This window comes from Propithecus coquereli, unplaced genomic scaffold (genome assembly GCF_000956105.1).
Source record: "Propithecus coquereli isolate 6110/MARCELLA unplaced genomic scaffold, Pcoq_1.0 Scaffold14, whole genome shotgun sequence".
Lineage (NCBI taxonomy): Eukaryota > Metazoa > Chordata > Mammalia > Primates > Indriidae > Propithecus > Propithecus coquereli.
Genome location: NW_012138302.1, coordinates 6,246,221 through 6,258,731, shown reverse-complemented (window position 1 = coordinate 6,258,731; position 12,511 = coordinate 6,246,221). Strand labels below are relative to the sequence as shown.

The 12,511-nt window shown below is 34.7% G+C and overlaps 1 protein-coding gene across 1 annotated transcript in view; it reads right to left on the bottom strand.

Annotated features, from left to right (window-relative positions):
• Window positions 1–12,511, bottom strand: part of DOCK7 (dedicator of cytokinesis 7) — a 229,483-nt gene that overhangs the window by 87,729 nt on the left and 129,243 nt on the right. The window contains exons 18-22 of the mRNA XM_012639329.1: window positions 5,400–5,492; window positions 4,136–4,225; window positions 2,808–2,903; window positions 458–598; window positions 249–362 (exon numbers count right to left, since the gene is read on the bottom strand). Of these exons, the coding sequence (XP_012494783.1) occupies window positions 249–362; window positions 458–598; window positions 2,808–2,903; window positions 4,136–4,225; window positions 5,400–5,492 (534 nt within the window). The remainder of the gene's footprint in view (window positions 1–248; window positions 363–457; window positions 599–2,807; window positions 2,904–4,135; window positions 4,226–5,399; window positions 5,493–12,511) is intronic.

Below are 12,511 nucleotides of genomic sequence, written 5' to 3'. Positions count from 1 at the left end.
CATGAGTGGGCCAGTGCAACTCAAGGAAAGCTGGCTGTACTGATATCAGCTTGCCATAGTACTTGTGTCCTGATAAAACAAATGTAATTTATTTTTGCGTTACTAATAAAAATGTTACTTTATTGCTACTTTTTGTTTTAACATTGGTATATTAATGTGCTCTTGAAGGTCTCTTAGCTTCAGCTCTGAAAAGAGCTAACACAGTATTTAAATTATTTGATTACTAATTATTACTAATTATGTATTACCTGTTTATAGCAGGACTTTATTAGGCTAAAAACAAATCCTCTATCCATAACAGACAACAGATCATTGAGAAAGAATGCAAGGCTTGTATTGAGTCTTTCAACCATTTCTGTGTCCTGGAAAACAGAATATAAAGCAAAAACAAATAAAAGTATGGAAGTTTAATCTTAGCTTGAAAGAGAGATAAGTGAAAAGAAAAAGTTATCATTACCTTCTGAAATCGTGAAACTATATCACTAGCAATTGTGCTGACAAGAGCAGCAATGTCATCCATGAAACGTTCTGGAAAACGACTTTTCCTTGGAGCATCAAGTTTATCATTAAAGTATAAATGGTGTACCATGCTCTTTACCTGAAAAAAGATGTAAGCCATTAGTTTCATTTCTTATGGATATAATTAACAATTGCAATGCAATGTATTGCAATAAATAGCAATTGCAATGACTCTAAACACTTGGGCTATTTTTAAAATGTGATTTAACAGATTACTAAAATACCTTTAGCTTCTCAAAATATTTCAAAAAAGTTTCCTACAATATTTTGTATGTGCCAAGGAAATATCGACCACAATACAACTCAATCACTACATCACAATCAGAAAACTATCCTGCCTATTGATAGGGAAAAAATTCTGTGTATGTCAAAAGAAAAAAATTTCACTCTTTAAAAAATTTTTAATTAAATTTTTCCAAGACTCAATAATTTTGCCATTCTGTATCCCCCAAACTGTAAGCTTTAAGAAGTCTTCACTATAGTGTCTTCAGCATCTAGTGTCATATAGTGGGTATATAATAAATATTCGATGACTAAAAATTAATGACAAAATATTAATTAAAAATTAACACAGTGATTTAAGTTTATAAAATGCTTTTAGATGTAGATTCTTTATGACAATAATGTGGTAATGGTAAAAAGAATTTTAGACTTTAAATTCAGGGAAATTGCAGCTAAGGTTCTATACTTAGTATACAGCTCAGTCAAGTCTTAAATTGCAGTTGTTTGACTATTTAAGAAGTCTGAACATATATATGACTTTAAAAAAATAAGTCAAAGTTACAGCTCTTATCTTACAATAAAAACACATGAATTACAAATTTAGTGTTTATTTTCTAAGGAAAAAATGAGTTGTCTGTCACTTATATATGGTCCCTGATTTATTTTTTCTGTAGACTATTAAATCTCTAGAAGAAATGTTTTCTATCCCCAATATAGGTAACATTCAATGCTGAGAATCACTCTATGCCATATTCTGGAAGCTCCTTTTGTTTCTTTCCTTTCTTCCTTTCTCTTTTGTTGTTGCTGTTCTTCTGTTTTCCATTGTTTCTTATTTATTTTTTTACATACTCCTTTTTGGAAGAAAAAGTTTTAGTGATTTCAGCTTTCTACAGGCCAAAGAAGAAGGTGAAGAGGAAGGTCCCAAGTGCTAGAATGCCTAGGTTTGAATCACAGTTCTGCTACTTATAAGCTGTTTAGACTAAGACAAGTTACACAACCTCTTTGTGCCCTGTTAATACCTAGCCCACAGGGCAGTGCTAGCATATTGTACCCACTTGATAAATGTTTGTTGCCTTTGTTTACGTACATGTGTGTATATATGTATACACACACCTATATACATGTTTATATATACAGTTAACCCCTTGAACAGCACAGGTTTGAATTGCATGGGTCCTCTTATACATGAGTTTGCTTCTACCTCTGCCACCTCTGAGATAGCAAGACCAATCCCTCCCTCTTTTTGCTCCTCCTCAGCCTATTCAATGTGAAGACAATGAGGATAAAAACTTATGATGATCCACTTCTACTTAATGAACAGTAAATATTTTTCTCTTCCTTATGATTTTCTTAATAACATATTCTTTTCTCTAGCTTATTATATTGTAAGAATATAGTCTATAATACATATTACATATAAAATGTCTGTTAACTGTTTATATTGACAGAAAGGCTTCTGGTCAAGAGTAGGCTATAAGTAGTTAAGTTTTTGGGGGGTCAAAAGTAATATGTCAATTTTCAACCACACAAGGAGTCAGTGCCTCTAACCCCTGCATTGTTTAAGGGTCAAATGTATATATGTATTTATTAATTAAAATATTAATTCATTTTTAATATCATTTATTGAATTAAGCAAAAACTACTGTTGGTTTTTTATTGGCTGTAACTGGCATTTCCCTAAGAGCTTTCTAGCCATAATTATAGCAGTTGGTATCTATAAAGCTCTTTTTATCTTTGGTATAAAATCTACAGTACTGCCATTGTACATTTGCATTCTCAGACTAGGAAAGAATGTATCACCAATTTCCTTTAAAAAGAGAGCTAGCTTCTGCAACCATCCCTGAAAAAAAGAGTTAAATTGAGCCTCACACTTTATAATTCCACCTAAATTGGGCTGAGTATCCACAGTGTTTATTTACAGCTGAAATATGTGTAATTTTGTCTTAGAGGCATATGTAAAACTGTAAGATGTACAACAGAAAAAGATTTCTAAGATAAAAATTGAGAAAACACAAAATAGTTCACTAAGGGAAAAAATTTTTAAAGAATGTGCTTAGTTTACTCACCATTAACTCAAAAAAGAACCAGGCTTGTTGCAAAGCTGATTCCCGAACGCTGCCACTGCAGACAACCCACTGCAAAGCCAGCTCCTCATGAAAAAGCTATCCAGAAGTAAATCCAAAGTTATTATCAAAGTCAAATATGCTGATAACATAAACCAAATAATAATGCAAATACAATGAAGGTATAATGAGAGTAAGCAAAATAAGGCATGTGAACCATTCGATGATGCAGTGAAGACACCCATTAACGAAACGGCTATTTATGCATGTAAGACAGTGGTATGCTGAACAGCTGAAAAAATTACATGTTATCTTAGAGTAAAATGTAATTTTAAAAGGACAGGTAAAAAATAGCCTCCTAAATTGTACCTGCAAACAAAAACTAGATCAAAAACTTACAATAAGATCTTGCTTGTGCCTTAAATATATATTTTAACATATGCAAATGTGCTCATGAACTTTGCTGGTACAATTTAGAAAATACATTTAAAAATTTAAACTTTGCTATAAGCCATTGATTTTCAAGTTTTCAGGTAAAGTCTTTTTTAAAAAAATCACAGAAAATTCCTGCCTTATAATGGATATGCATACAAAGCATTTGCAAAGTAGTGTATATTAATATGAAAAAGGACTAACAAAACTGTGCATAAGGGAAGCAAATCAACATATCTTACTAAGAATTTTTCTAACTCATCTTCCTTTCCCTGGAGATTTAAAACACAAAACAGAAGCAGTTACCAAAACAGAATTAAGAGTTGATACATTTTTTTGGTACTAAAATTTGATGATCAAATTTGAATTCACTAAACTCTAAAAACAGTTAATCCCAAAGAAATAAACACTATCAGAATGTAAAAGAGCCTACACTGGAAAGGCATCAGAAAAGCAATGCTTGCTCAGTTTTTTTTTTTTTTTTTTTTTTGGAGACAGAGAGTCTTGCTCTGTTGTCTGGGCTACAGTGCAGGGGCACCATCATAGCTCACTGTGACCTCAAACTCCCGGGCTCAGGCGATCCTCCTACCTCAGCTTCCTGAGTACCTGGGACTACTGAAGCGTGCCACCATGCCCAGCTGATTTTTCTATTTTTGGTAGAGACGGGGACTCGCTCTTGCTCAGGCTAGTCTCGAACTCCCGACCTCAAGTAATCCTCCCACCTTGGCCTCCCAGAGTGCTAGGATTATAGGTGTAAGCCACCACACCGGCCTCAGGTGTATTTTTAAACACAATGTAATTATTATACTATCTCATACTGGTTATGTAAAGAAATCTTGTATCTATTTTATTGTTGAAACTATTTTCCCCTTCTTTGCATTGTCTTCATATGAATCTACCTTTTTAGTTGGTAAGCGTCCCGTTAATGTTTGTAAGAAACTTGACGTCTCTGTGTGCGAAGACATACGATTACAACTTCGATCCATAGCCTATGGAGTGAAGATGAATGGATGACGAGATAACATTAACATCTGCAGTGGATGACTTTGCAGCTCAAGGACTACGTACGATTTTAAAATAGAGTTTTATTGTGGTTTCAAAAACCATCTATTTTACCGTTCATCTCATTTTCACCATTTTAAGCTGCTTTAATGACAATGCATTAGAAGTATCAAAATGACTTCTATATGATTTTAGTCTTTAAAAAGATGAGTATTTCAATGATTTTATAATATTCAGAGTGCTGCAAAGAATGAAACTTTTATCTGTGTGATCTATACACATGCACATATCTAGTAAGAATATATAAAAAGTAAAAACATACTTCTCAACTGGTCTCATACCAAAAAAGAAATCAAGAATTTTGTACTCAATAAAGAAAATAAAAAGTTTAGAATGATTTTTTTGACTTTTTCACTATTATCAAAAACCACTTTTCAGGTTTGTCATATACTACATCAAATATAAATAATTTATAATATTAGATACAGAATTAAAATTTTTCTTTTTCTTCAAGAATAGAATTTTCATCCAAAGCCAACACACAGATGAGAAGTATATTTTGAGGTATCATGCAGTAGTAACTATCAAGCAACTAGTCTTAAGTAAGCAAAATCTAATTTCATACTTTGCAACACAGTACAAATTAAATGGGACTTTTGCTTCTGGAATTTAATCTTATAGCATGGGGTCATACACTGTTCACACTTAATTTCAACTTATTACCAGTCTTTCTATTCAGTGATTATGACGAAAATGACAAGATAATAAATGCTAAATAAAAATGGTACAATAGCTATACTTTAAACCAAAAGCAAATGGAAAACTGTTGGGTTTTTTTCCACATAAAAATTTAAAAAATTCCTATTAAAGATGTGCTACCCCTAAAGAAGAAACTGTTAAAAAGCCATTAAGTGCATAAGCAGCAGGCACTGAAATACTAATAAGGTGTATAAGGAGGGAAGGAGGAGGTGATAGGAAATAGGAAAGAAGAGCATTACTGGTACATTTGGTGGTATTCATGCATAGTAGTTGGAAAATGTGCTAAGTAAACAAAAATACACACTTGGAAGCAAGCCACTGAAATCATAGTATATACTAAAAAGTAATGGTCTAAAGGGAAACATCAGCAGCCAATAAAGAAACCTCTAACGTAAACACCACCTGTGTTGATTCTGCACTTGGACTGGGGTTGGATCCCCATGGGGCAGCTTTTGGACCACCAGTGTTAACCCAGGAATTGGAGCGATCTAAACCCTAAGCATATAATAGAAAGCAGTTGGAAAGGAAAGAAATATTACATGTTGCATGCTATAAATTATTCTTAAAGAAATCCAGACCTTCCAATGCAAACATGTTTTTAATTAGTACTGTTAAAGCAACCAACATTTTTAGGCACTTATAGAGTATTAGTTCACCGAAATTATCTTATTAAATAACATATTTTTTTTAAAAAATCACAAATAACATTAAGTATAGCATTTAAAGGTAATTTCTCTTTATGTAAAAATCCCTTTATGTAAAATACCCCTTGAAGTACCAACAACTAAATTTCCCACAGCGCCACACACCCCAAACTCTCTTTAAAGATAGTACAAATTAGCAACAGATAATTTCCTCTGTATCTAACTGAGGTTTAAAGGAAAAAATGGAAGAAAAACATTCAATTCTTTGCCGAAAGACTTTAATTTCATTCCATCTCTCATCAACTGAAAACTACTACGCAGTGGTATTTTATAATTCTATTTGACCTAGCCTCCTCTTTTACTCTCTTTTAGAGACAGATAGGAGAAATTAAGTAAAAATTTAAGAAACAAATAATACCTAATATTTGCTCCTTCCTAATAAAAGATAGTAGATGTGGGCCTGTGTTCAGTTTTATTGTACTTGTAATTAAACATAATGGGCTACTATTTTATATAAATATTATAAGGAAAAACATTATGCTGGGGCTGTCTATAGGAATTATATCTTCACCATCACCTTCATCAGTTTAAAGTTTCTTTAATATGCTACTAATATATATGAATATATTAGTGAATTATGTCTGTACTTCTCTGAAAAGGGTTACTATGGTTCTAGGTGAAGGGAACAGAGGCTTTACTTCTACTTCCTAAACCTGACTGAACATCAGAATTACTTGAGAAGCTTTATAAAAATTTAGACTCTGGGCCCTATTGCCAGAAATCCTGATTCAGCAATCTGGGATGGGAACCTGGGAATCTGCTAATCAGAATTGGAGCAAGTTGTAAAAGATTTTTAGAGGATTATTGGGTTAAGAATAACAAAGAAAACACAAGACAAGCTGACTAAGTATATCAGAGCATGAGTATGGACCCAAACCAGAAAGCGCTAAAGGAAGGACAGGTAAAAAAAAAAAGTGTTTGGTAACAACAGTAATCAACTCTGTCTGGACATTAGTGCCACCTGGTAAACTTAACAACAACAGCAACACAATAAATGTGCAGGGCCCTAACCTTAAAACAATTAAATCAGAATTGCTGGGAGTAAGGCCTAGACATCAGTATTTTTTAAATACTTAAAATGTTTAGAAAAAGAAGAAAAATAAAAACTGTAACTCTCAAGGGCTTAGGTTTTAGGGAGACTAATTCCTATGTTTTTTCCCATTTTTTCCCCCCCGAATGCAGAGAAGTTGAAATTATGGTACAATAATCACCCATTTCTCCTCATTTTTGACACTGAATGTGTAAAATGGTAGTTAAAGTTTAAATCTAGGCTCTCCTGCTTACTAATTGTAAAATGTAAGATAAATTTCTTTGTCACTTTTTCAGTTTCTTTTTTTTTTTTTCTTTTATTTCAGCATATTATGGGGGTACAGATGTTTAGGTTACGTATGTTGCCCTTGGTCCCCCCCCAAGTCCGAGTTTCAAATATGTCCATCCTTCGGGTGGTGCGCATTGCACTCCTTGTGTATACAAATACCCGTCCCCTCCTCCCTCCTCCCCCCTCCCACTCCCCCCTGCCTAACATCCAATAGATGTTATTCTTATATGTGCATTTATGTGTTGATTAGTTAATACCAATTTGATGGTGAGTACAAATGGATCCCGTTCTTCTGCTCTTGTGGTGCCCCACTTTGGATAATGGGCTTAAGTTTAATCCAGGAAAGTATAAGAGGTGCTAGATCACTGTCGTTTCTTATGATTGAGTAATATTCCATTGTAAACATATACCAACTTTTGATAATCCACTCATGGATTGACGGGCACTTGGGTTGTTTCCACATTCTTGCAATAGAGAATTGTGCTGCCATAAACATTCGGGTGCAGATGTCTTTATCGTAGAATGTTTTGTGCTCTTTTGGGTAGATGCCTAATAGTGCTATTGCTGGATCGAATGGTATTTCTATTTTTAGCTCTCTGAGGTATCTCCAAATTTTTTTCCACAGAGGTTGCACTAATTTGCAGTCCCACCAGCAGTGTAAAAGTGTTCCTGTCTCTCCACATCCCCGCCAACATTTGTTGTTTTGTGTTTTTTTGATAGAGGCCAATCTCACTGGGGTTAGGTGATACCTCATTGTGGTTTTGATTTGCATTTCTCTAATGATTAGAGATGTTGAGCATTTTTTTATATGTTTGCTGGCCATTATTCTGTCTTCTTTTGAAAAGTTTCTGTTCATTTCACTTGCCCATTTGTTGATGGGGTTGTTTGATTTTTTCTTGTTCATTTTTTTGAGTTCTAGATAGATTCTGGTTATCAGCCCTTTATCAGATGTGTAGAGAGCAAATATTTTTTCCCATTCTGTGGGCTGTCTATTCACTCTAATGATAGTTTCCTTGGCAGTGCAGAAGCTTTTTAATTTGATTAGATCCCACTTATTTATTTTTGTTGCTGTGGCGATTGCTTTGGGGTTCTTCTTCAAGAATTCCTTACCTAGGCCGATGTCTTCTTCTGCATGTAGCTATCCAGTTTTCCCAGCACCATTTATTGAAAAGAGATTCTTTTCCCCAGTGTATGTTTCTGTCAGCTTTGTCAAAGATTAGATTACCATATGCAGATGGTTCGGACTTTTTCAGTTTCTTATCTATTAAATAGGAATAATGATAATGTCTCCCTCATGTTGTAAGGACCAAATTAAATAATGGAAGTAAATTACTAAGTGCAATGTCTCAAATATATTAATAGTAAACTCTCAAAAATAGTTTTTTGTTTGTTTGTTTTTAGAGACAGGGTCTTATTCTGTTGCCCAGGCTGCAGTGGCCTGATGATAGCTCACTGCAACCCTCAACTCCTGGGTTCAAGTGATCCTCTTACCTCAGCCTCCTGGGTAGCTAGGACTATAGATGCACACCATTACACCTGGCTAATTTGCCTTCCTTGCTTCCTTCCTTCCTGGGTTCAAGTGATCCTCTTACCTCAGCCTCCCAGGTAGCTAGGACTATAGGTGCACACCACCACACCTGGCTAATTTGCCTTCCTTCCTTCCTGGGTTCAAGTGATCCTCTTACCTCAGCCTCCCAGGTAGCTAGGACTATAGGTGCACACTACCACACCTGGCTAATTTTTTTTCCTTTTTCCTCCTTCCTTCCTTTCTTCCTTCTTCGTTCCCTCTCTTCCTCCCTTTTTTCTTTCCTTCCCTCCCTCCTACTATGTTACCCAGGCCAGTCACGGCTAGTCACAAACTCCTGGCCTCAAGCGATCCTCTTGCCTTGGTCTCCCAAAGTGCTGGGATTAGAGGCATCAGCCACTGTACCTGGCCCTCAAAAATAGTTTTTATAAAAACTTTCCATACATATTTTTCCTAAAACGCTTTCTAGCAAAGCAATTATACAATATCCAAATACTAGTTAAAATTATATAGCCAGTAGCTTTGCTTAAAATAGAACACCTGCCTTCTCAGAACCCCATTACAATATTTCAAACAAAAGCATATCAACAGGCATTTGTTTTTCAGATCAGTTAAAACAAAATTTTCATTAGTCTCCAAAATTATGTCTCCACTGCACAATTGTAAAGTTCTTTCTGCCATATTCAATTTTTGCAGTCACTATTCATGTTACAAAAATAACAAAACATAAGCATTTGATTTTTTCAAAATTATTACTGTGCTCTTCTCTTCCATAAATTTCCACAAAAAGAATAACTTTGCTATACTCTTAAATTCACTTTTTAACTCATTGTTTAATAATTTCCTTTAAAAAAAGGTACATAATCAGTGAGAATAAGAAATCAATCTCATTGTACTATTACATTTCGTATATATAATACTGATGCTCTGAACAGTTCCAATAACATCAGTCAAAGCTGTTTAAAGAAAACCTGTGGCCAATTATTTTGTAAAGCAAATAACTTCTACAATTCTATAATTCAGGTGTTATAAAGCTAAAAAATATATCAAACAGCTCTTAGTTAAGCAAATTCATCACCGATGTTTACTAACATAATAATTTTATGTTTTTTACTGATCTCCAACTAACATACAACAGATTAACCAAATGTGGGCACATGTGTATGTATATATGTGTGTGCGTGTGGTTTTTTTTGCCAAATCCCCAGTAACATTATTAATTTTGTCCCTTAGATACAGATAAGCTGCTTTGCAAGGACCATACTGTATTTGATTTGACATCAACACTCATATTGTTACATACGAAGATGTGGTTTTTTTTTTTTTTTTTTTTTTTGAGACAGAGTCTTGCTCTGTTGCCCGGGCTAGAGTGACGTGGCATCAGCCTAGCTCACAGCAACCTCAAACTCCTGGGCTTAAGCAATCCTCCTGCCTCAGCCTCCCAAGTAGCTGGGACTACAGGCATGCGTCACCATGCCCGGCTAATTTTTTCTATATATTTTTAGTTGTCCAGATAATTTCTTTCTATTTTTAGTAGAGACGGGGTCTCGCTCTTGCTCAGGCTGGTCTTGAACTCCTGACGTCAAGCGATCCTCCCACCTAGGCCTCCCAGAGTGCTGGGATTACAGGCGTGAGCCACCCCGCCCGGCCTAAAGATCTGGTTTTATATCTACAAGTCCTCAGCATAGTGCCTAGCACAGAGTAAGTGCTGTGTTCGAGAAATAAATGAAAAACATAGGAGGTGATAGATGAGAAAGAAATATATCAGTGTAAAATTCCACCAGCATTTGATTAAAAGCAATAAAATTCAAACCCTATGTAACCATACATTTATATCATAGAATGTTAAAAGACTACTCCTAGGACTAAAAAGGCATAGGTAGTTCTGGCAAAATAAATATGAAGAAAGTCTCACAAATATGTTTTTATAGTCTCTAGAGTAATAAAAGCCTGTGAATATTACATAAATATTCTTGAATTTTAGGAGTTCTGTATTTTATATTAGGGAATGAAGTATAACCAAAACTTTAATAAAGTCAAATCTCTGAAGATCTTTAAATATATAATTAATCCTGATAGAGAGTGAACAAAAGCATAATTCAAGTTTTAAAAAAGTGGTTTATTCTTTCTATGGTTACTCATACTAACATTCATTCATTGAATAAGTATCTGTTGAGCACCTTTAATATGCTGGACATCATAGGTGCTTTGGAACAAACATCCCTGCCATCATGAAACTTATATTCTGGTGAAGGGATATACACACTAAAAAATCAACATAATAAATAACTCACTCACATGCTACTTTAAAAGGCTGTAAATGTTATGAGACAAAAAACAAAACAAAAACAAACAAACAAACAAACAAAAAAACCAAAAAAAAAACCCCATAGAATAAGGGGATTAGAAGTCCCAGGGCCAAGGCAGAGGAGAAAGAGCCACTGGTTATACATTTAAATAAAATGGTCAGAGCAGACCTCATGGGGAAAGTGGACCTGTGAGTAAAGACTTAAAGGAGCTGAGGTTGTTAAGTCATAGGAGGATCTTGCTCAGGAATATGACATAATCTCACTTAATTTTTTTGTGTGTCTCTTAAATTTTTAAAGCAACATTCTGGTTGCTATGCTCTGAACAGAGTGTAGGGCAGAAGTAGGGAAACCATCTTTAAGTCTGTAAGTTTAGGGAGAGGTGATGGCAGCTCAGACCAAGATGGTAGTACAGAGGTGGAAAGAATTGGCTCTACCTTTAACGTATATCCAAATCTGAACAAAAGGAATTAGAAAAAGCAGCTAAGTTTAGAATTCTAAAGAGAGATCTGTACTGGAAATGTAACTTTGGGAGTCATTAGCATAACATTTATGTGGTACTTAAAGCCATAGGACTTGATAAGATCACCAAGTCAATGAGTATAGAGAGAAGACGAGGTAAATAAGGGCAGAGGACTGGACCATTTCCAGATTAAGAGATGAGAAAAGGAAGAATCCACAAAGAAGACTGAAAATGTATAACTACTAAACTTTAAAGAGGAAAACCAACAGAGTGTAGTACCCTAGAAGCCAAATAAACAGAATAAACCAAGAAGAAAAAAGAATCTAACTGCATCCAAAGCTTCTGATAAGTAAGCAGAGTTCTGAAAATTATTAATAGCCACTGGATTTAGCAAAAAGGAGGGCAGTGGTGATATTAACAAGGGCAGTTTTGGTGGAATATAGGAGGAATATTTTATTGAAGTAAAGAGAAAGGGAGAAAAAGAAATGGTATATAAATATAGAAAACTACTTTAAGGAATTCTAGTAAAAAGATAGCAAAGAAATAGCAAAGAAGAGAGCAGCGAGAATGGAAATACTAGAAAGGACTTTTTTTATATGAGAGAATAATAGCATGCCTGTACGTGAATGGGAATAATTCAGTACATAAGGAAAAACTGATGATACAAGAGAGGTATGAAAGAACTGCTAGAGTGAGGATTTCGAGTAGTTGAGAGGGGATGGGAGTTTGTATACAGTAAAATGAATGGATTTAGAAAAATGAATTGTTCATCTACAGCAGAGTATTAAATAGTAGAGAATAGATGGTAGCAGGTAGGTAGAAACGATGGTGAAAGTTTTCTTTTGATGGCTTAGTTTTCTCAGTGAAAAAGGAGATAAAGGGAAAAGGAGAACAGAGGGAGAGGTGTTTGAAGGTGTGAGGTAACAAAAGACATCATGACATCATTTCCTTAGAGAACAGGAAAGTGAACAGAATACAGAAATATAGTATAATTGCCCGACAGCATTAAGGCTCTGTTGAGGTTCATTTCAAATGAGACCAGTCACCATGGTACTGTGCAAGCCATGTTCTTCCGCTGCACAGGTGATAACATGGCATAGGCAGTCAATTGGGTTTAACTATGCTTTCAGGTTTGGGAAGGATAAGGGGAACTGAGATACCATTATGATGGGAATAATTATAATGACTGATCACAAAG